Here is a 22,989-nt window from a genome sequence, read left to right on the forward strand (position 1 = left end):
TTTCTCCACCAAAACTATCGATTATTGGACATTCCATGACGTTAAGCTATGCCTTCCTTCCCGCCCTCCTTCCAACGTCCAGTCCCGCCCTCAAGAAGAAAGAGTGAAATGCGAAAGGCTCGATTATTGAAGGGGCTCAAATGCACCGCCCACCTAGCCAATCAACCTAGCCACGATTGGCTTATTGTGGACGTCAATCAAGGCGACCGTCTCCTGAGTAGTCTTTCCGCCCCCCGTCAGTTAGCCTGTTCCCACCTTCCTCCGGTGGGAGGAGCCGAGTCTCCGAGTCCCCACCCACCGCCGGCTTCAACTGCGGAGGAGGAGGAAAGGGGCAGGGCCCCTGCAGAGCCGTCTGCTCTCTTGGCCGCTTGAGGCGGGGGGGAGAAGGGGCCGGCTTCCGCTCCCGGATCCCCTCTGACTCGGAACGTTTTCCTGTTTAAACCCTCCTCCTTTGGCCATCTTTACATTCATTACCACACAAGCGGCGAGAGAACCCTATAGAAAAGATAAAGGAAAATAAAGAACACCGCAGGGAAAGACGAGTGGGCTTCGAGCACTGCCTGTAGTTACAGTTAGTGGATACACCGCGAGACGGACGGAGAGAGACCGGGTCACCTGCCGTCGCCGCACTTTGTTTTGGACTCGGAACACGCTGCAGGTAAATCTGATGAGCTGCAGGGCACCGCACAGTATCCGAGGACGGGAAGGGCTGAGAGCGGAGCTATAGCTGACGATTGTGTGTCATTGTGAGGCGGGAGGCATTGTGTGACCAACCTGCTTCCCGTGCTTATGTTGCCCCCTGCTCATCCTCTTCATTGTCCGTGTGGGCTAGATGTGTACCGAAGAGTTGTGTGTTTCGATTTGAATTTGGTTAATCCAGCTCTGTCCCACATGGCACAGAGCGGGAGCAGAGTCTAAATAAAGCGGCCGTTTGTGTCTCTGGGAAATGTGCATAGTATAAATCTGGTTACATAGCTTTTATGTGTTTGTGTGATATTAATTACACATCTCTGGGTGTGTGTGTGTGTGTATACATATATGAATATATGCGTTTGTGTGATATTAATTACACATCTCTGGGTGTGTGTGTGTGTGTGTGTGTATACATATATGAATATATGCGTTTGTGTGATATTAATTACACATCTCTGGGGGGTGTGTGTGTGTGTATACATATATGAATATATGCGTTTGTGTGATTTCATGCTGATATGAGTATGCTAGAATGTAGTAAGCAGTCATCTTTTCTAAATAAATATTCGGTTCTTATTAATGATCGTGTGTCATTCTGACCTATAGCTATAAAATAGTTTTGCCCCAATGAATTGACCTTCGAGTAACAAAGAAAGTACAAAAACAAAACAAGCTGCATTCCTGCCATTTTCTGAAAGTTACACGTCTTCAGTGAGTAATAAATTTCAAATGAGTGGGTATTATGCCATGAAAAGCTCGCAATTAAGAGGAGTTTTTCGGTGTGTACCACAGAATCCTCGGAACTTAACTATCTGGTGCTCTTTGTTTTTCTGTTGGATTCATCTCTGGTCGTTGAAAGTTGAATATTGTGTTTTGCGAATAAGGCCATTCGTGATTGTTGATAGTGCATGTTTTCTGTTTCACAGTTCCTCAGCAGTTTGCTTGGTTTATTATGTAGTGAATGAATTTTTTTGTTAACTTGATTACTATTATTATTAGCAGTTAAATGTATACCAGGTGCATGATAGTTAGCTTGGAATAAGACTTTTGTTTTTGAAACGCGAGTTTGTACCCAGGGCCTTAGTTACATATTTTTTCTCTCAACAGAACTGTGGAGAAAACCAGGCCTATATGTGAGCTGAGCTTTCCGTTTGTGTTTTAAACTAACACGGGAGTAAGAGAATGATGGTGGTCAGGGATAAGGGAATGGGACTTAATATACCGCCTTTTCTGTGTTTTTTTGCAACTACATTCAAAGCGGTTTACATAGTATTAAATACAGGTACTTATTTGTACCTGGGGCAATGGAGGGAAGTGACTTGCCCAGAGTCACAAAGAGCTGCAGTGGGAATCAAACCCAGTTCCCCAGGATCAAAGTCTGCTGCACTAACCACTAGAAAAGTAAAATAGTTAATTTTTGTAAACCACTCGGCAATATTTTTTTTCCCAATTTTTATTAACCACTCGGCAATATTAAAACTTTTGGTGCATCATTGTGTGTGTTTTTTTTCTCATAGTTACAAGAAGTCCTGTTGAAATTTCTTTGGTAGAGATTAGTAAGGCTATTTGGAATTGTAGTACAGCTGGGAGTAGGATACAGAATGTTCACTTGATTCTGCAAACTGCAGAGCTATTTATTACAGAAAATCATCTTTTTTTTTTTAATTTTTAGAAAAAAATATATAATTTTGATTCTGGCAAAAGATTAAACTCTTTCACAGACTGGTGTTCGCCAGCTTGAGGTGTTAGCAGCATCCTCCACTTTTCCCATTGTATATCAGACTGCACTACAAAAGTAGCTATGAGGAGTAGGGACTATTCACTAATGTGCTGAGTAGGCCCATGGGGTTTGGGGAGTGCAGTACACTAGACTACTAAGGCTATTTTTACAAGTTAATGTTGGGGGGCAGGGGGGATTTGTGAAAAGGAGGGGGCTGTTAGACTCCGGGGATGGAGGATACAGACACTGACTTTTTTTTTTTGTTTAATTTGATGTCCCCCTCTATCAATGCATAAGCCAGTGGCTGCTTACATGTTGAAAAGTGGGGGGTGGGGGGGATACATTATGTTCTATTCTGTTTTTATCCCGCTTATACCAGTAAAGAATGTGTGGTTACAATAAGATAATACAGAAATCAGTAGTCAGATATACTATACAGTACTTCTATTCCGCAAAACACCTGATCAGTTTGTTTTATTTTTTTAAATTTATTGTAGTTCAATGAATTCCAAAATTTTCTCCAATAACCATGTTTTTAACAATTTACGAAAGGTTAAGTAAGTCAAGATAGCGTGAATTTCCAGAGGCAGAAGATTCCAAAGTACTACAGCCTGATAATATATAAAGAAGAATTGAATATAGATTTATATCTAAGCTGTCTGATTGAAGGAAACTGTAGCAACATCTATTTACACATAGAATAAAATTGGTGATCACCATTACGGAATAATGTAAGCCACATTGAGCCTGCAAATAGGTGGGAAAATGTGGGATACAAATGCTACAAATAAGAGGAATCAGAACAAAGCAAATTTGCCTAATCAGAAAGATAGGAAGAGGCTAACCCAGTTAATACTTTGTAAACAAAAGAGCAAAATTTTAACTGAGCCCTGGCTTCGGTCGGAAGCCAGTGAAACTTCCTAAGAAGTGGAATGACAGATTCAAATTTAGAAACTGAAAATATAAGACATTCTGTAGTAGTCTGCACCAGTTGTATTCCACTCATTAATTTCCACAGACAGCCAACAAGTACAGTATTACAATAATCCAGTCTTCTTAGAACTAATGCTTGAACCAGCAGTTTAAATTCAGCAAATCCAATATGTTTTTGAATTACTCTTAATTTACGTATAGTAAAAAGAGATTTTCGTATAATCTGTTTAACATGATTGAAAAGATAACTATCCACTTCAACTCCTAAGATTTGTGAAGAGTTCTCAAAAACAAAAGAATCAGTTCCTATTTGAAAATTATGTGGAAAGTTTAGACACTCCGGTCCCAGCCGTAGAAACTTAGGGCCTTGTTTACTAAGCTGTGCTGTAGGCGCGCTACAATTTTTAGCATGTGCTTAAAAATTAGTACATTCAAATGCTAGAGCCATCCATAGGAATATGCTAAAAACACTAGCATGCCTTAGTAAACCGCGCCTTTTGTTTAAAACTAAATCGAGAAAAACTATTAGTAGTAATCCAATTATCAAGAAGTCTGATACAACCCATCATGCTATTCAAGGTGGTGGCCTAATCTTTAGCTGTTGGTAACAATAAAGTGATGTCATCCACATAAATATAAAATGGTATTTTTAGCCGCTCAAGCTCCACTCCCAAAGGTTGGAGCAACAGACTAAACAAAGTGGGAGACAGTGCAGATCCCTGTGGCACTCCAGAATCGGGCCTCCAACTAGTGGCCTGTGGCACTCCACAACTGGGCCTCCAAATAGTGGGAAAACAATCTACCTTTTTCACCATATAACTAACTACATACTGCCAAAAAAGCCTCTAAGCCAAGAGAGCACCGCCCCACCTATTCACCAACTCGGACAAAACAATAAAATATCATGATCAACTAGATCGAACTCAATAATAATAGCTTCCTTAGCGTCCCTCTGGACTGGCCCAGGATTGGACTGTTGTGTTGTGCAGTCCTTCCAGCAGGTGGAATCTGAGATGTTCCAACTCTGGGAGCCAATATGAGCCCTTTCCATGTGACCCCAGACTCGGTATTCTCAGTCTCCAGTAGGTGGAAGGAGGTAAGCCTTCAGTCTCCTCTCTATCTTTTTCTCTCTATCTCTTTCTGTATTTAAAAAAAGAAAAAAAAGATTTAATGCCTGTGCATCGGGTCTCTCTGTGTCACATCACATCACCCATTTGGTTAGGTATGTGCATTTCTTCCACAGGCATGGTTAGTCGGGCATTATTTTGGCTGCAGCATCTGCAAAAAAAAAAAAAAAAAAAAGCCCAGATATGCTTAATTCAGTTTGTCATCCACTCTTGTGGCTTCAGTTCTAGCAGTCACAAGCTTAGGTTCAAGCACAAGAGCCTCGGGTGATCTACTTGCAGGGGCAGTAGCTACAGGTGTTTTCTGCCTGATATGAATCGCAATCTGGGACATATTTCTTCACATGTCATATGTGCCTCAATTGTATATTGTGCAACTGCAGAGGCTGGCAGTTTATCTGGGGCTACAGCCCATTCTCAGGCATGACATTTCTTCTATGCGTGTTTATTTAACTCTACTCTTGTTCTCACCTCTTTAGCTTCAGGTGATGAAGTAATTTCTCGATGACAGCCTTTACATACATCGCTATCTGTTGATATCGTCAGTGGTCTAAGATCCAAGTGTAGGATTTTGTAGTTCAGGATCCCTATTTCCACTTTCTACAGCTGAGGTGGGCCCATATTACCTGACCAGTGGGTCTTGGGGGTTATTCGAGATGGCTATGCCTCACGCTTCGCCAACCTTCTTTCAGACGTCTTTCTAGAGTCTCCCTGTTGCTCTAGCTGCAATGCAGGTGGGGTAGGGGACACTCTACAGAGGCTCTTGGATCTTCAAGCCATTTACTTTGTAATTCCCAAGAAGGAAGGTTCCTTCATCCTATTTTGGTTTTCAAGGCCGTCTATCACGTTTTCAATATCACATGTTTTCGTATGGAGACGCTTGAATCCGTCATAGTGGTGGTTTGTGCAGGACAGTTTTTTTAATGGCCTTAGATCTGACGGAAGCTTATCTACATATTCCTATCAGGACTGGTCTCCAAAAGTTGGTGTGGTTTGCGATTCTGGGACACTATTTTTTCTTTTTCGGGCTCAACCGTGGTCTCGCAACAGCCCCTCCCACTTTCACCAAAGTTTTGGTAGTGGTGGCAATGGCTCTCAGGAAAGAGGGAATTCTAGTTTCCCGTATCTAGATGACTGGCTAATCAGGGAATCATCTTATCAAGAGAGTCGGCAGGTCTCAGACCGAGTGGTACAATATTTTTTGCAGTTCTTAGGTTGGCTAGTAAACGTGGCCAAGAGCCGTCTGACTACTTCGCAGTCTCTAAAATGTTTAGGGGTTACCTTTGACACGGCGTGGGGTTGTGGTTTTTTCTTCCTCAGGGCAGATTTCTCAAGCTGCGATCTCAGATTCAAGGATTATTTCTCGGTCGCATTCTTTATGCTCGACATATTCAGGTTCGGATCCATGACAGCGACTATAGAGGTAGTTCCCTGGGCCAGACCTTTCATGAGGTCTCTCTAATTTTCTCTTCTATCCAGATGGTCCTCTCAGACGGAATCCCTTCAGCTGAGGTGGTCTCTTCATTCCTAGCAGCGCAGCAGTCTGTTCTGGTGGTTGAGGTTGAAGAATCTCACTGCAGGTATGCCTTTAGAGTATACACAGTGGTCAGTTTTTTAACGACAGTAGTTAGTCTCAACGGCTGGGGAGCCCATTGTTTAGGCAGGTTACCGCAGGTTCTGTGGTCTCCTTTGGCAACTTTCCAGTCCTTCAATTTCTTGGAGATCAGAGCAATTTGTCTAGCTCTGGAGGAGTTTCGTTCCCTAGTGGCTAGCAAGGCGGTGAGACTTCTGTCGGACAATGCCACGGCAGTGGCCTATGTCATCCGCCAAGGAGGAATGAAGAGTCCACACGGCAGACGGCGTGTCTCTTGGCGTGAGCAGACGTTCACCTTACTGCCATTTCAGCCTCCCATGTGGCGGGAGTCAAATTTTTAAGCGGATTTTTTTCTCACTTGTCTCACCCTAGATCCAGGGGAATGGACTCTCGGCTCTCGAGTGTTTCAACTGATAGTAGCTCAGTGAGGCACTCCAGTTGTAGATCTTCTTGCTTTCAGTCTCTCCTCAAAGGTGCCTCGCTTCTTCTGTCGCCGAAAAGACTCGACAGCGGCAGAGATAGACACCCTCTTACAGCAGTGGTCTTCCAGTTTTCGGTACGTGTTTCCTCCATGGCCTCTCTTGGGTTGTCTTTTACAAAAGGTGGAGACACATGGGGGTCCGGTCGTCCTCGTAGCTCCAGATTGGTCCTGAAGTCCGTGGTACATGGATCTTCAGCGTCTTTTGTCGGCGTCTCCTCTACGTCTTCATGTTCGCAAGGACCTTCTATTCCAAGGTTCGATATTTCATCCAGACTGGGCTTGATTTTGTCTTATGGTTTGGCTCTTGTACAGGCTCGATTAGCTAAGAGAGGATTTTCCGCTTTGGCTCTTGTACAGGCTCGATTAGCTAAGAGAGGATTTTCCGCTTCAGTAATTGTTACTATCCGGCGGTCGCGTCATCAATCCACGTCTCTCACTCATATTCGCATTTGGAGGATTTTTGAAGCTTGCTGTTCAGATGCTGGTTTTGCTCCTTTCCGAGCTTCAGTGGCAGAGATGTTGGATTTTTTACAGCGGTTTTTTTGATAAAGGATTTTCTCTCTCTTCTCAGCTGCAGGTTGCAGCTCTTTCCTGTTTCCGAGGTCGGATACGGGGTAACTCTTTGGCCTGCCTTTTGGAGGTCTCCCATTTTTTTTTCAAGGGAGTTAGTCTCCTTCGCCTGCCAGTCTGAGAGAACTTTGCATCTTGGAATCTTAATCTTGTTCTTTCAGCTCTGATGGGTCCTCCTTTTGAGCTGTTGTCTTCTTGTTCCCTTAACGTTTTCTCTCTTAAGACAGTGTTTTTATTGGCCATTGCTTCAACTAGGAGAGTCTCGGAGCTGCAAGTTTATTTCCTGCAGGTCTCTGATTTGTTTTGGAATTTTTTTCCAAGGAGCAAGTAGGTCTACGTCTGGAGTAGGTCAGCATCTGGTACCTTCTTTTCTGTCTAACGTAGTTTCACGTTTTCATATTTCCCAATCAGTTTTTCTTCCTGTTCTGGGGTCTTCGGGCGTGAAAGATCACAGGAAATTGCATATTTTAGATGTTAAGACAGCTGTTAGACGCTATTTGGCAGCTATTGAACATTTTTGACGCTCGGGTCGTCTCTTTGTCCTTCTAGCCTGTCGGCGTAAGGGTTTGGCCGTTTCTAACCCACTATGTCGCGATGGATTAAGGAAATGAGAGCTTCTACTTCTCACCGGGAGAGCAGTTCCAGAGAGTGTTAAAGTGCATTCCACAACTGGATAAGCGGTTTCCTGGGCAGAGTGATTTTTCGTGCTCTCTGCGCACATTTGTAAGGCGGCAACTTGGGCTTCGCTTCATTCTTTTTCTGATCACTACAGACTACATGTTCAGTGTCGCCAGGAGGCGGTCTTTGCAACTCTAGTATTCACAGCGGATTTGGTAGGGTCCCTCCCTTAAGAATTACTGCTTTGGTACTTCCCATCAGTCCAATCCTGGGCCGGTCCGGAGGGACGCTAAGGAAGGAGAAATTAGACCTTACCTGCTAATTTGCTTTCCTTTAGTCCCTCCGGACCGGCCCAGGTCCCTCCCATGTTCTTTCATGACGGTGGTTTTTCTTTCTATGTTTGGAGTTACTGTGGTCAGATGTTCACATGTCGGATACAGAGCTGTTTAGCAACTTGATAGTTAAAAAACAAAACAAAACTGTTCATACAGACGATTGTGGGGGGGGGGGGGGGCATACCTGTGCTCTGGTGAGAGTTGCTGGTGAGCCCTATTTCATGGCATAGGCAACTTGATAGTTAAAAAAGCAAACCTGTTTATACGGACGATTGTAGAAGGGCCATACCTCTGCTCTGGTGAGAGTTGCTGGTGAGCCCTATTTCACGGCATAGCCGTTGATGAAGCACGTTTCAGGAGTGCTTTGTGGCTGCTTAGATTCCAAGGGGCACAGAAGGTTGGTCTTTTCTTTCCTGCTTTGTTATTTAAATACTGAGGCTAGGGTCACATGGCCAGGGCTCTTATTGGCTCTCTAGAGTCAGAATTTTTCTCAGTCTCCACCTGCTGGAAGGTGTACACAACCCATCAGTCCAATCCTGGGCCTGTCCGGAGGGACTAAAGAAAGCAAATTAGCAGGTAAGGTCTTACTTCTCCTTACAAAACATGTAAACTATCCCAAAGAGACTCTGAATACTTCAATCTCACGAGTAGTCAGTGAATCCCAGAATTCTACAATGTATATTTTGTAGCTTGGACACTCTTCAGACTTTGCTGGCATTAAGAAAGCATAGCTGCTTCTTGATTTATTGGTACACCTATCTAACCAAATGGTAGAAAAAGGAGTGAATGAAAGGGGGACTTGATATACTGCCTTTCTGTGTTTTTTGCAACTACAAGTACTGGGGCAATGGAGGGTTACGTTGTTCTGTCCTCTGACAGCCTTTCCCTGATTGTAATGTGGCTGTGGGGTAAGTGTGACACTTTTTCTGTCATTCTCACTGCAGAGTCACATGAGTGTTGCATTGTGGGGGGTGTAGTTATCAGGCAATGTGACTTCACTAGCCTGTCTGTATAGAACTGTTATACGATTGGTTATGCTGTTGCTAGTTGGCAGGCTCTGTTCCCATTGGTGGTTTTCCCCCTGCTCACTGGGTCAGTGTGTGCCCTTTTCTGTTCCCTTTAGTCTGAGGTAGGCTCCATTTGTTAGACAGTACAGAACCCTTTCCTGCATTACCCTCTGTTAGAGTATTTACCTTGAATGTAACTTGCTGAAAAAGATATTGTACACCATTCAACCAACTCTGAGCTAATGTTGTTCTCAGTACCACGGAGACTCTTGGCCATTGGGGCAGAACCTCTGATCTACAGTTGAATGTGGGTAAACATTGTGTTATTCAAATAAAGGACTTTCAGAGAGAGATAGTCTTCAGGTGTTTACTGGTGTACCGAGGTTGTACGTCAGGATATAAGACTTAGAGGCCTGAACATACGTAACTTGTTCAGAGTCACAAGGAGATGCAGTGGGACTCAAACCCAGTTTCGCAGGATCAAAGACCGCTGCACTAACCACTAGGCTACTCCTCCACTTTGATAACTTTTTTTTTTTTCCTTTTATCCATTCTTCCTTTTCCGTTTTGGCTGCTCTGTCCCATCCCCCAATCCTATGTTTTATTAATTATTGTAGATCACCTGGGTTCTATGAGATATGTCAAATAATATGGAATGAGTCTTATGTAGATGTGATTGTGGATGGTTTGTGTTTGTTGCAATTTACTGTATTCTTATTACTTTTTTTTTTTAATATTGCTTTGTGTATGTTTTTATTTTTGTCTGTGTTCTCATTGGGGTTTTCTAGTTAAATCCTTAAAAGATCATGAAAAGGAGAGAGATGGGTCATGGCCAGTATTTATATTAAGGTCACTATTAATGGTGGAGGGGAAAGTTTGCAAGGTGAGTGCATATTTTACCTTGCAAATGGAGGAATGTTTATACATCTGCTGTTGGTCTCTGAGTTCCTGAACCTGCATAATATAGGTTGAAACAGCTTCCAGGTTTTAAGTAGGTAGAAACAATTTCTGAGATTTCAGAATCTTTGGAGTACATTCACTGATAACCTTCATGCAGTTGTTCAGTCATAGGCATATGAAAGGTTAAGATGCTTTCTGTTGGAAAAGTGTGAAGCATTTAAGGAGCAAGTTTGATTACTGCTTTGATATTGGCATCATGGGCATCAAGGAAGCAAGTTCAGGGGTCCTTTTTATGTCATATCTGTATGGCGCATTCATGTAGAGGAAGTGCTTAACTTTCTTTAGTGAGCTGCCCATATGCTGACAAAAACAGTTGCTAGATATTCTGTTGAGTCGTAGCCCTATTAGGGGGAGGGTTTCTATGCTTAGTACAAGAGATTAAGGTCGGTTGGTGTTGCTGACACACAGGCTACAGGAAGACCTATTAAGAATAACTAGACATAACCAGATAAAGTTGCTGTGTTCAATGGCTGGCCCTATGTCGGAGATAATAGGTTGCTTCACGCTACTGTGCTGAAAGTGCCTGGTTTAATTCTTGGATTGGGGCGTAAGTTACCGTATTTTTCGGACCATAAGACGCACCTAGGTTTTAGAGGAGGGAAATAGGGAAAAAAAAATTTGCTTTTTCCCTCCTCTAAAACCTAGGTGCTCCGGTGCGTCTTGTCCGAATCCCTCCCTCCAAGTTCGGGATCGCCCTCAGGGTTACCTCCTCCCCCCTCCCCGGCCCTATCACCACCTCTCCCCTTACTCACGCGATCTTCCCTGGTGGTCTAGTGACGTCGGGGCAGGAAAGAGCCCCCTCTTTCCTGCCCAGCGCGCTGCTCTCCATCCTCCTGTATGCAGCCTGACAGTCTCGGCGAGATTCAAAATGGCCGCCGAGAATTGAAGTCTCTGTGGCCATTTTGAATCTCGCCGAGACCGTCGGGCTGCATACAGGAGGATGGAGAGCAGCGCGCTGGGCAGGAAAGAGGGGGCTCTTTCCTGCTCCGACGTCACTAGACCACCAGGGAAGATCGCGTGAGTAGGGAGAAGTGGTGACAGGGCCGGGGGGAAGGCGATCCCGAACTCGGAGGGCGGGCGGGCGGCCTGCCAGCCAGCCAAATCTCTACCTTCGGACTATAAGACGCACCCCCCATTTTCCTCCCAAATTTGGGGGCAAAAAGTGCGTCTTATAGTCCGAAAAATACGGTATATCTGGTGGCATGGGCTTAGAGATGCTATGTAGGTTACCATTGAGCCACTGGTCTCTTGTGTGCTAAAGAACCTGGTCCTAAAGATTACCTTTTTGATGCAGTCAATTTGGTATTAGTAAATTATTCACCTTATGTTAAATTTGATTTTTGAGTTTGGCATCATTCATGCATTCTGAGTTTCTTTTTAAGTTTGTGACAGAGTTGTACCTTTATTCAGTCAATTATTGTTCCGTCCTTTTTCTAGAGTCACATTAATATAAGAGACTACAATGTTGCTTGCTTTGAATTTGCACAAAAGCCTGTCTGTCTGGTTTGGACTAAAGACCTTGAATGTCGTGTCTACCTTTTTGTTTCTACTTTAACAAGCCTGGGACACCGTATTATGATTTTGGAAGGACACAACAAATGCCCACCATTACTGCATCAGGAGCTTGAGTTCTTCCTCAGCTGAAGAGGAGTGCAAAGCTGTGATGTGGAGTGGCGTTCAGTTCACACATTCAAATACCATTATGGCCTTTGTTCAGGATACTGATGAAATAACAGGGTCTTTCTGAGGATTCCAGCCCAACTCTTGCTCCTCTAACACCCATTTTCATGATTTAGGGATGTCTTCATTAAGTGAATGGAAATAAATACAAGTAGTTCAAACCCACTGAAGCCAGGCTTGCAGCTTGGTGGCATTACTCCTCCCTGTCTCCCCCCTTTTTGATTGAAGATGGTTAATAGAGAGTCCCGTTTGTGTGATGGTGATTCACCTTCTGAGAATATTAACTTATCTGTAGCAGGTGTCCTGCCCAGAAGGAGGAATAGCTGGTTATTCGTTTCATTTTGCTTCTTGACTTAACAATTCTTGGAAAATACTCAATTATATTTTTGCTGTGTAATGAAAGGTCACTTGTTTGTGAGACTGATTTTCCAGTCTTCAGAATGTTGAGAGTTTCTTTACCCTAAATGTGTGTTAACTTCTATAGCACTGTCTGCCAGTTTTTCAAGAAATGCACTGGGTATTCTGTCTTACTCTACAGGAGTTGCTGGTCTGTATAGCATATAGAGTGGTTTACGATAATAAAGAAAACTGTTAACGAGATCATTTTGAATCATGATACTAGTGAAGTGTTCAGGCTAGATTGTAAGGAATGCTTCAGCACGTAGTAGAACTGGAAGTACTGTGATTTTTAACTTCCATTACTGCTGTTTGCCAGGTATTACCCAGCGAGGAAGTATTCATGCGCTAAAGGAACAGTGTGTCTGGAAAGTCTGAGACCCAGGGGGTAGTGGCGTGGAGCCAAGTTTTGGACAAGAACCAGGAAGCAGCGGTGTAGAAAACAAGGTGTTGGTCAGAAGCAGAGGCCTGACGGTTTCCTGAGGACAAACTCCAGGGATATTGATGGACCAGCAAAGGTGTGTTGGACTTTCTTACATTCTGGCCTTCATTTGCGGGACATCTTGTGCTGGCCCAGTGCTGGCCCAGTAAGGAATTTACAGATGCTTGCCTATCTTCCTCATATTCACTAGATAACTATTCCTAGACTGCTCTGTGGAGCAGCAGCTACCATAGCGCTACTTCAGTTCTCCAAGATCACAGATAAGATCCCTGTCAACCTTGACATTTAAGTTGCTCTGAGGTTCTTACTGCTGTGGAATTACTAAGCTTGACAGTTAACAAAGCAATGTTTTGTGTGTGTGGTGTGTTTTTTTTTCCACCCCCACAAAATGTACATGTTAAACTTGTGGAGCCATTTTCTGGTTGCCTGTATGTTGTCTTACTATAGAGCCTCAAATTAAGAGTTTTGGAGATTATGGCTTAAATAGAGCTTTTGAATATTTTATTCTCTTCAGGTTAAGATTTCCTTCTCATGGTAGAACTTAGTTTTCTCTTGTCTCAGCTGGTTCCTGTTTTGTTCATCCCTTCTGTGCTCTAGGCTAATCTTTTTTTATTTTTTTTTTTATTTTAACTAAGCAAGAACCCAAACTGTTAAATCTATTTGATAAAGTGAAAAACAGCTTGAATATAGCAGTGACAACTATCTTAATTCCTGTTTCCTCCTTTTCTTTTTGTTTGTATATCTTCTTGAAAAGTACTAGCACACACACAGTTTATATAAATTTTATTTATAACTCTACAAACTGATAAAAGCAATATACGTAATGCATTAAAGTACAATACACCATAAACAAAACCATGTAAAATATAAAGTACCCAAAAACAGAATAAAATATAAAAGCTAGCCAAATAACTGGAGCAACATGAATAAAATAGTCTGGCCCCTATAACATCAAAATAAACTTTTCTAAAAAGCTATAACCTCACCTAAAAGTACCGTATTTTTCGGACTATAAGACGCACTTTTCCCCCCCAAATTTGGGAGGAAAATGGGGGGTGCGTCTTATAGTCCGAAGGTAGAGATTTGGCTGGCTGGCAGGCTGCCCGCCCTCCCTCCAAGTTCGGGATCGCCCTACCCCCGGCCCTGTCACCACTTCTCCCTACTCACGCGATCTTCCCTGGTGGTCTAGTGACGTCGGGGCAGGAAAGAGCCCCCTCTTTCCTGCCCAGCACGCTGCTCGCCATCCTCCTGTAGCCTGACGGTCTTGGCGAGATTCAAAATGGCCGCCGAGACTTCAATTTTCGGCGGCCATTTTGAATCTCGCCGAGACTGTCAGGCAGCAATGCATACAGGAGGATGGAGAGCAGTGCGTTGGGCAGGAAAGAGGGGGCTCTTTCCTGCCCCGACGTCACTAGACCACCAGGGAAGATCGCGTGAGTAAGGGGAGAGGTGGTGACAGGGCTGGGGAGGGGGGAGGAGGTAACCCTGAGGGCGATCCCGAACTTGGAGGGAGGGATTCGGACAAGACGCACCGGAGCACCTAGGTTTTAGAGGAGGGAAAAAGCAAATTTTTTTTTTTCCTATTTCCCTTCTCTAAAACCTAGGTGCGTCTTATGGTCCGAAAAATACGGTAGATAAAAGTAGTGTCTCCTGGATATACTTATGTATAGAATTCCAAGTAGTCATAATAAGAAACCAGTGATGAAGGCTAAGAGATGAGGCAGGATTTTCTGGTGCTGCAATTTCTGTAAGTAAGAACATTGCCTTTTTTTGGCAGAATACATGGTAGAAAATCTTTGTGAGTGCATTGTTTTAGGGTGGGATGCTTCTATACTACAGGGACAATTGATTTTTTTTTTTTGCATGCCTTCGTTCAGGGGTTCTTAGCTGGGGGTGTGGGAAGAGGTCAAACAGGGTGAGGAGAAAGTTCTTCAAATTTGAGACAATTTATTGAAACTTTCTAGACAGAGTGAAGGCAGTTATTAGGACAGCTATTGGTATTATAACTGTAATTTGTGACATTTTAGCAGTTATCACTGTTAGCAGCTAACTTCAACATATATAGATGTCTGTCTCTAGTGGACACATGATTTAGGAAGGGGTACAAGAGTTTCATTGATAAGTTAAAAGGGTGCGGGAACCCAAACAAGGTTAAGAACCTCTGCCTTAGTTGCTTAGATTAGGTTTTGCTACACTGTGGCCCCTAACGGACATAATGTGCACTGAGTGCCATGTGACCTATAAGTATAAAATAGGACTCACAGTATTTAGAGTGTACTGATGTCCGTCAGTACGTGCTAAGCATTAGTAAAAGGGCTCCTAAATGATGATTCTTAAATATTGTGTAGACAATCTAAATATGTATAGCAAATCCTGCATCTCAGTAGTACTGTATTTCCTTGACTAGTATTTTTTTTTCTTCTTCTAAGATATTACAGCTTATCTGATATCAGAAAGCTTTGCTGGAAAGGATATCTACTGAAGATCTAATTTGCTGCAAAGACCAACAAAACATTTTGCGAATGGGATGAATACGCCACTGTTCAACATTTTATTTTCCTCTGACGAACATCCATCTGGCAAACGTACCTAGTTATGTTTCCATCTCTACAAGACCCCATTTGAGTTTGCTTGTTTGCAATATAATTCAAAGTGGAGTACTGCAAACTTGATATGGACAGTAAAAGGAGAGATAAGGAGAAATTTGATGATAGAATGGCACGGCCTAGTAGTAGATCAAGTCACAACATACGTGGAACTGGATCATCGAACTCTGGTGTTTTAATGGTTGGACCAAACTTTAGAGTTGGAAAAAAAATTGGATGTGGTAATTTTGGTGAACTCAGATTAGGTAAGATCTATACTGTTTCTTTTTGTTTTTCCTACTTGCAGCATTGGTAAATGTGAATCTCCCACATCCTGGATTATAAAATTAGTCACTGTTGCAGTTATTTCACCTAATTAAATGTCCACGACAAAGCAACATCTTTGTAGTGTTATCACTAAGATAAATGGACACTCAGAAGGAATCCTGCTGCTGTACCTAAGCAACTTATGCTGCTCCTTAATTTGCCCTAAGGCTTTATATTTCAATGCAGCTGACATACTTGATGCACATTGAGTGCAGTTAAGAATCAGCTGAATTTCTGGGGTTTTTGAAATTGTGAATAATACGATGTTGGAAATATGCCAGATCTGTCTTTGTGGGTTGTTTTTCCTTGAGTCTTACTTAAGTGGTGCTTCTTAATTTGTGGCACTGGGTTAATGGGTTAATGTATTAAGCAAGACCTTTATCCCTCCAAGGCAGTGAGTTTTGACACAGAGGTGCTCTTCTTTGTAATTATCTAGGGACATACTTTCCTTTAAGAAGGTACAGTGTTCATGGAGCATGTGTACAGTTATGCTGAGTTGTGTTGTACTGCCAACAGGGCAAGAAATATGCAACTTCAGGCAAATAATATTGCTTTCCTTAATGCAGTGGTTCCCAAACCTGTTCCTAGAGGTGCCCCAGCCAATTAGGATTTCAGGATATTCACAATGAATATTCATGTTAGAGATTAGCATGCAGTGGAGGCAGTGCATACAAATTTGTCTCATGAATATTCATTGTGGATATCCAGAAAATCTGACTGGCTGGGATGCCTCCAGGACCAGGTTTGGGAACCACTGCCTTAATGTCATGGCTGTCCCATCCTGAACTATTGGGCTATGTCTGCCCACGAACTGATGGAGGTAGAGAAGCTGATCTTGCCTAGTGACCTCACCAATGCATAGGAGCTGTGCTCAGTGAAAAGCTCCAGTATTTGTGTACTTCAGCAGATGATAGGCTGTTCAAGCTGGTGTTCCTGGTCCCTGGGCTAGCTCCCAGCAGTGCAGGCAGGTGCTGCAAAGCCTAGAGAAGCAGCCTAATGGTCACCTCCCAGGTTCTCGAATCCATGAGCAGGATCTGATTGAGGGTGGAGCGCAACTCCACTGCCCCCAGGCATTACCCATGGACGATCACTTGGTGAGGCGTAGGGCTTGGCCCCTTGATGCAGGCTGTGCAGAACATATCCCCCTGCCCTTGCACTCCTTTGGGGTGATTTCGCAGCTCCAGGCAAAAGAAAAAAGGCTTGTTTTGCTAAGGTTAGGTTTATTCCCTATAGGAACATAAGAATAGCCATTCCAGGTCAGATCAATGGTCTATCATGCCCAGTATCTTGCTTCCAGCAGTGGCAAATCCGGGTCACAAGTGCCTGGCAGAAACCCAGTTAGTATCAATATTCCATGCTACCAATCCCACGGCAAGTAGTGTCTTTCCCCTTGTCCATCTCAATAACAGACTATGAACTTTTCCTCCAGGAACTTGTCCAAACCTTTTTAAAACCCAGAAACACTAACAGCTTACCACATCCTCTGGCAGCAAGTTCCAGAGCTTAACTAGTCGCTGAGTGAAAAAATGCTTCTTCCTATTTGTTTTGAAAGTATTTCAAAAAACGCGATTCGAAAGCGTCAAACCCCTCAAAGAGAAAGTACACTGGTTACCAATCAAAGAACGCATTGCTTTCAAAATCTGCACCCTGGCCCATAAAATCATCCATGGCGTCGGCGTCACTCCCCCCCCCCCCCCCCCCCCCCCCCCCCCGGGGTACATGACAGACCTCATAGACCTACCAACAAGAAACCCATTCGGATCAACCCGAACATACCTAAATCTCCATTACCCAAGCTGCAAAGGACTCCAATACAAATCAACATATGCATCCAGTTTCTCCTACATAGGCACACAACTGTGGAACGCACTACCAAAAGCTGTAAAAACAATGCATGACCACCTAAACTTCTGGAAATCACTAAAAACCAACCTGTTCAAAAAGGCATACCCTATCGATCCAACTTAAATGCCTAAACCTTGCAACACAACGAAACCAAAGCTTGTAACAGACTCTGCATAACTCTTTCTCTTCACGACTCCCCATTATGTTTATACACATGAACCTTATTCGACCACAACAACTCTTTGTATTTGTTTCTCTACCGGAGTTGGCAAAGGCCTCTACGGTACAGTGTAAGCCACATTGAGCCTGCAAATAGGTGGAAAAATATGGGATACAAATGTAACGAACAAAAATAAAAAAACATTTCCATGTAATTTCATTGTGTCCCCCCTGTTCTTTCTTTTTGAAAGCATGAAAAATCGATTTACTTCTACCAGTTCTACACCACTCAAGATTTTATAGACGTTGAACTTCAGCTGTCTTTTGCAAGCTGATGAGCCTTAACCTCTTTAGCTTTTCTTCATATGGAGGAGTTCCATTCCCTTTATCATTTTGGTCACTCTTCTTTGAATCTCTTTTAATTCCATTATATCTTTTTTGAGATATGACCAGAACTGAATGCAATACTTCCTTGTCATCAAGCAGATGAATCCATTACGAGTGGGTTGTGTCCATCAACCAGCAGGGGGAGATAGAGAGCACTGAAAAACCATAGTGCCTAACAGCCAGCTAGCTCCATCTGCCTCTTCAGTATTCTCTATCTCCCCAGCAGGGTGGATGCAGCTTTTTCAGCTCCTACAGAATTCTGCCTGTGGTGGCTCCTGTGCTTTTGCCAGTTGTAGCAGGGGTGTTGTGGCTGATGGTGCCCACTTTAAAGGCACATAGGTTCGCCCTTTTCCTGCCTTACCCTCCCCCGATGTGGATGTAGGCACATTGATTAGTCCTATCCCTGCCTTTCCCACACTCTACTAGCTGGATGCAAGCACATAGGCTCGCCCTGTCTCTGCCTTTCCCACTTCCATGTGGATGCAGGCACATTGGTTAGTCCTTTCCCTGCCTTTTCCACGCTCTATTTTGTGGATGCAGGCACATTGGTTCATCCTTTCCCTGCCTTTCCACTCTACTGATCCTCCGGAGTTGGAAAATTGCCTCTAACTTTCCTCACAGCGTTAAAAAAAAAAAAAGAGGTTTTCTTCTGATTGTGCAGTGTGACCGGAGCTCTGGGACTCGGTCTGTTGAGGTAAGAGTGTTTTGTAGCTGCTCCGGGGAGGGCCCGCGATCGGGACGGTTTTGGCGCAAATCCGCCATTTTGAATTTTCCGCCGTGTTTCGGCGATGGCTACTGAGGTTGTTAAGCGCTGTTCCTGTTGTGGCAAGCGCAGATCAGCAGCAGGGCTCTGTAAATCGTGCTCTTCAGACGTCAGAGCCGGCACGAGCATGGCGAGCGATGTTTCTTCCCGCTCAGTGGAGCTGGCAGCGGGCGCCATTTTGGACGCGCCGCATGGCGGGACCCCCGCAGAAGCGGAGGGGTTTGTGCCTGGAGGGGCGCCTCATGTGGAGGCTAACGAGAGCTGCTATCCCTGGACTGGAACTGGGAGGCCAGGGTGAGTCCTTATCCCCTGTGTTGGTATTGCTGCTGCATTAAGTATTCATGTTAAACAGAGCTCTCCCGCAGGGGTCTCGTTCGGCCCTGCTACCTGTTTCCCCTCCAGTGGAGCCTGGCCTTGGATGCCGTCAGGCGCATTTTCCCTGACGGCATCCCAAGACAAGCGCAAAAGGGTGAATTCCCCTTAAGAGAGTGGCACCCCCCCTTTCTCTCTCCCCCCCCCCCGTGGTCGGGATGTGAGGATTCTGAGGGGTCTGGCAGGCCCTTGTGGTCTCTGAAGTGCCAGAGGAAGGTGCAGGATTGCCACCGGATCCAAATGATCCCTCCGCGGTGAGGATTTTCCACTGCGACGAGCTGCCAGCGCTTATTTCTGATGCATTGCAGGTCTTCTCTATTGAATATCCTGGGAGTGCCAAAGCCACCTCTGGTAATCCGAGGATGGCAAGTGCTAAGAAGCCTGCTCGAGCCTTTCCTTTGCATGACTCCATGCAAGAGCTTATTTCGGCTCAGTGGGCTGACCCCGAGGGGCCTTTGAAAGTCACCAGGGCTATGGGGCAATTATACCCTCTAAGTGAGGAGCATTTGGCGCGCCTAGCAGTGCCTAAAGTGGATGCCCTAGTCACGGTTTTGACAAAGAAAACCTCCCTCCCAGTGGAAGGAGGAGTCGCCCTGAAGGACATGCAGGACCAACGCTAGAATCAGCTATGAACCGCTCCTTTGAAATTTCAGACCTATCCTTATGGGCGTCTGCATGCAGCTGTTATGCTGCCCGAGCCTGCCTCGCTTGGTTGCAACAGGCAGTGGAATGGAGCGGAGCCCCTTTCTGAGGTGGCACCGTGATGGAGGCGGCCTTGTCTTTCTTGGCTGGCGCCCTTTATGATCCGAATTGGGCGACTGACATGGCCTCTAAGCAAAGGTTGGTGAGTTGCCCTTTCAAGGCCTTCTCCTATTTGGTGAGGAGCTGGAGAAAATTGTGAAAGGCCTGGGGGATGCTAAACCCCAGCACTTACCCGAGGATAGGCCGCGGCCTTCTTCCAAGGGTCAGGCGGTACCCTCCTCTTACAGACCTCGCTTCTGTGAAGCTCAAAGGTACCGCCCGGGGCGTTCTGCTGGGTTCACTTTTCGTGCCTACTTTCAGCAGAGGAACTCCTTTCGCTCGGACAAGCGTTCCGCAGCGACCGGCTCAAGGCCTGGAGTTCAAGGACGACCCTCTCTATGATGGTGCGCCGGCCCCCTCCTCGATTCCTGTATTAGGAGGACGACTTTCCCTCTTTCTCGAGGAGTGGGCCAATATTTCCTCAGATCAGTGGGTTTTGGACCTGATCAGAGATGGATACAGAATAGAATTCAATGCCCCGATAAGAGATGTGTTTGTGGAGTCCCAATGCGGTTCTGCCGCCAAACGGGCAGCGGTAGAGGAGACCTTGCAAGGCTTGATTCACCTAGGGGCTGTGTCCCCGGTGCCTCCCGCCGAACTCTGCTCTGGCCGTTACTCCATTTACTTTGTGGTGCTGCGAAAAGGAGGGTCTTTTCGGCCCATCCTAGACTTGAAAGAAGTCAACAAGTCTCTGAGAGTCTGGCATTTTCACATGGAAACCCTGCGCTCCGTCATTGCGGCGGTACAACCAGGAGAGTTTCTCACGTCTCTGGACCTGAAAGAAGCTTACTTGCACATACCGATTTGGCTCCCGCACCAGAGGTTTCTGCAGTTTGCGGTGATGGGAAGACATTTCCAGTTTCGGGCCTTGTCTTTTGACCTCGCCACAGCTCCCCGAACCTTTTCCAAGGTAATGGTGGTAGTAGCTGCTTTTCTCAGGCGATAGGGTATTCGGGTTCACCCGTACCTAGATGACCGGCTCATCAGAGCGGACTCTGCAGAAGAGAGTCGTCAGGTCACAGCCAGAGTGGTCTCAGTACTGCAATCTCTGGGCTGGGTCGTCAATATTGCCAAAAGTCACCTGACCCCCTCTCAATCTCTAGAATATTTGGGGGTCCGGTTCGACACAGCCTTGGGGTTTGTTTTTCTACCCGAGCAAAGGCGGTGCAAGCTTCAGAACCAGGTCCGTCTGCTCCTGAGGATGCCTCGCCCGCGAGCTTGGGCCATAGTCCAGCTATTGGGGTCAATGATGGCCACTTTGGAAGTGGTGCCATGGGCGAGAGCGCACCTGAGACCTCTGCAGTGTTCCCTGCTTCAACGATGGTCTCCCATATCTCAGGATTACCAACGCAGACTCACATGGCTCCCTGCGGCCCAGCTCAGTATGGAGTGGTGGCTCTCAGACAGCATGCTGCGGCGAGGAATGCCGCTAGCGCTCCCCGATTGGTGCCTGGTGGTAACAGATGCCAGCCTGAAGGGCTGGGGCGCACATTGCCGGGGAAGGCATGCTCAGGGTCTCTGGACACTCGATGAGTCTGAGTGGTCCATCAATCGCTTGGAGTTGGAAGCAATCTTTCTGGCGCTTCTGGCCTTTCAGTTGACCCTGGAAGGATTGGCTGTCAGAGTTCTGTCGGACAACACGACAGCAGTGGCGCAGGCCGCGCAGATTTGCCACTGGGCCGAGCTACATCTGCAGTTTCTGTCAGCAGCTCACATTGCAGGTCAGAGCAATGTGCAAGCCGATTATCTAAGCAGGAATCAAATCGACCCAGCTGAGTGGGAACTCGCAGACGAAGTTTTCCTGCAGATCTTTGCCAAATGGGGGACGCCCGTAGCAGATCTTATGGCCTCAAGTGCAAATGCCAAAGTCCCGTGCTTTTACAGCAGACGGAGAGATCCTCGCTCGGCGGGGTTGGATGCCTTAGCTCAACCCTGGCCTCAGGGCCTCCTGTATATGTTCCCTCCGTGGCCCTTGTTAGAGCGAGTTCTTCTGCGGATTCGGCTACACCAAGGAGAGGTGGTTCCCATTGCCCCAGATTGGCCCAGCTGGCCGTGGTACGTGGACCTCTGGCAGATGCTGGTGGAGGATCCCCTGCCGTTACCTCTGGTACCGCATCTGTTGTCACAGGGATCGGTGACCATGGAGGACGCCTGCCGCTTTGGTCTTACGGCATGGCTATTGAGAGGGCGCAATTGAGAGACAAGGGTTATTCCAGTAAAGTCATTTCCACTCTCCTACAGGCCCGCAAGCGTTCCACTTCCATGGCTTATGCCAGGATTTGGCGCCAATTTGAGGCTTGGTGTGCTTCTAGAGCGATCACACCCATGCGGGCTTCTGTCTCGCCGATACATGACTTTTTGCAGGATGGTGTACAAAAAGGCTTGGCCTATAATTCCTTGCGTGCTCAAGTGGCAGCCTTAGCATGTTTTCGAGGGAAGGTCGCTGGCCTCTCTCTGGCTGCTTGCCCAGATGTGGCACGGTTTCTCAGAGGGGTGCTTCGGCTCCATCCTCCCGTGCGGGCTCCGTGTCCGGCCTGGAACCTGGGGTAAGTTTTAAAGGCCCTTCAGTGTTCTCCTTGAGCCACTTAGGCGAGCTTCGGAGAAGGTTGTGACCCTTAAGACGGTCTTTTTGGTGGCCATTACATTGGCGAGATGGGTGTCTGAGCTCCAGGCGCTGTCCTGTCGAGACCCATTTCTGCAATTCTCAGAGTCCGGAGTAAAGGTACGTACGGTGCCTTTCTTTATGCCTAAGGTGGTTTCAGCGTTTCACCTAAACCAGCCTATTTTCCTGCCCTCCTTTTCTAGAGAGGAGTTTCCCGAATCCTTTGGGCAGTTGCACCTTCTGGATGTGCGACGGGCTCTGTTGCAATATCTGCGCATGTCAAATGCCTTCAGGACCTCTGACCACCTTTTTGTTCTTTTGTCAGGTCCGCGCAGAGGGTCTCCAGCGTCTAAGGCCACTATAGCTCGTTGGCGCAAGGAAGCTATTTTCTCAGCATATCTGCTGTCTGGCCGGCCTCCGCCTGAAGCCTTTAAGGCACATTCCACAAGAGCAGTTTCCTCTTCTTGGGCTGAAACTGGAGCACTCTCTCGTCAAGTGATATGCAGTGCAGTGACATGGGCTTCTAAGCTCTCATTTGCCCGACATTACAGGCCGGATGTGGCTGGCAGGGGAGACACGAATTTTGGAGCACAAG

The 22,989-nt window shown here is 45.7% G+C and overlaps 1 protein-coding gene across 10 annotated transcripts in view; it reads left to right on the forward strand.

Annotated features, from left to right (window-relative positions):
• The first annotated feature begins 348 nt into the window (after positions 1-348).
• CSNK1G3 (casein kinase 1 gamma 3) overlaps positions 349-22,989 on the forward strand; it is a 326,900-nt gene continuing 304,259 nt past the window's right edge. For 7 of the 10 annotated variants that reach the window (XM_030193547.1, XM_030193551.1, XM_030193549.1 and 4 more), the window contains exons 1-3: positions 349-658; positions 12,431-12,629; positions 14,983-15,404. In XM_030193547.1, the coding sequence (XP_030049407.1) occupies positions 15,227-15,404 (178 nt within the window). In that variant the 5' untranslated portion in view covers positions 349-658; positions 12,431-12,629; positions 14,983-15,226. Of the gene's footprint in view, positions 659-12,430; positions 12,630-14,982; positions 15,405-22,989 lie in introns of those variants that run through there. The other 3 variants (XM_030193556.1, XM_030193557.1, XM_030193548.1) reach the window with 2 other exon arrangements.

This window comes from Microcaecilia unicolor, chromosome 2 (assembly GCF_901765095.1).
Source record: "Microcaecilia unicolor chromosome 2, aMicUni1.1, whole genome shotgun sequence".
NCBI lineage: Eukaryota > Metazoa > Chordata > Amphibia > Gymnophiona > Siphonopidae > Microcaecilia > Microcaecilia unicolor.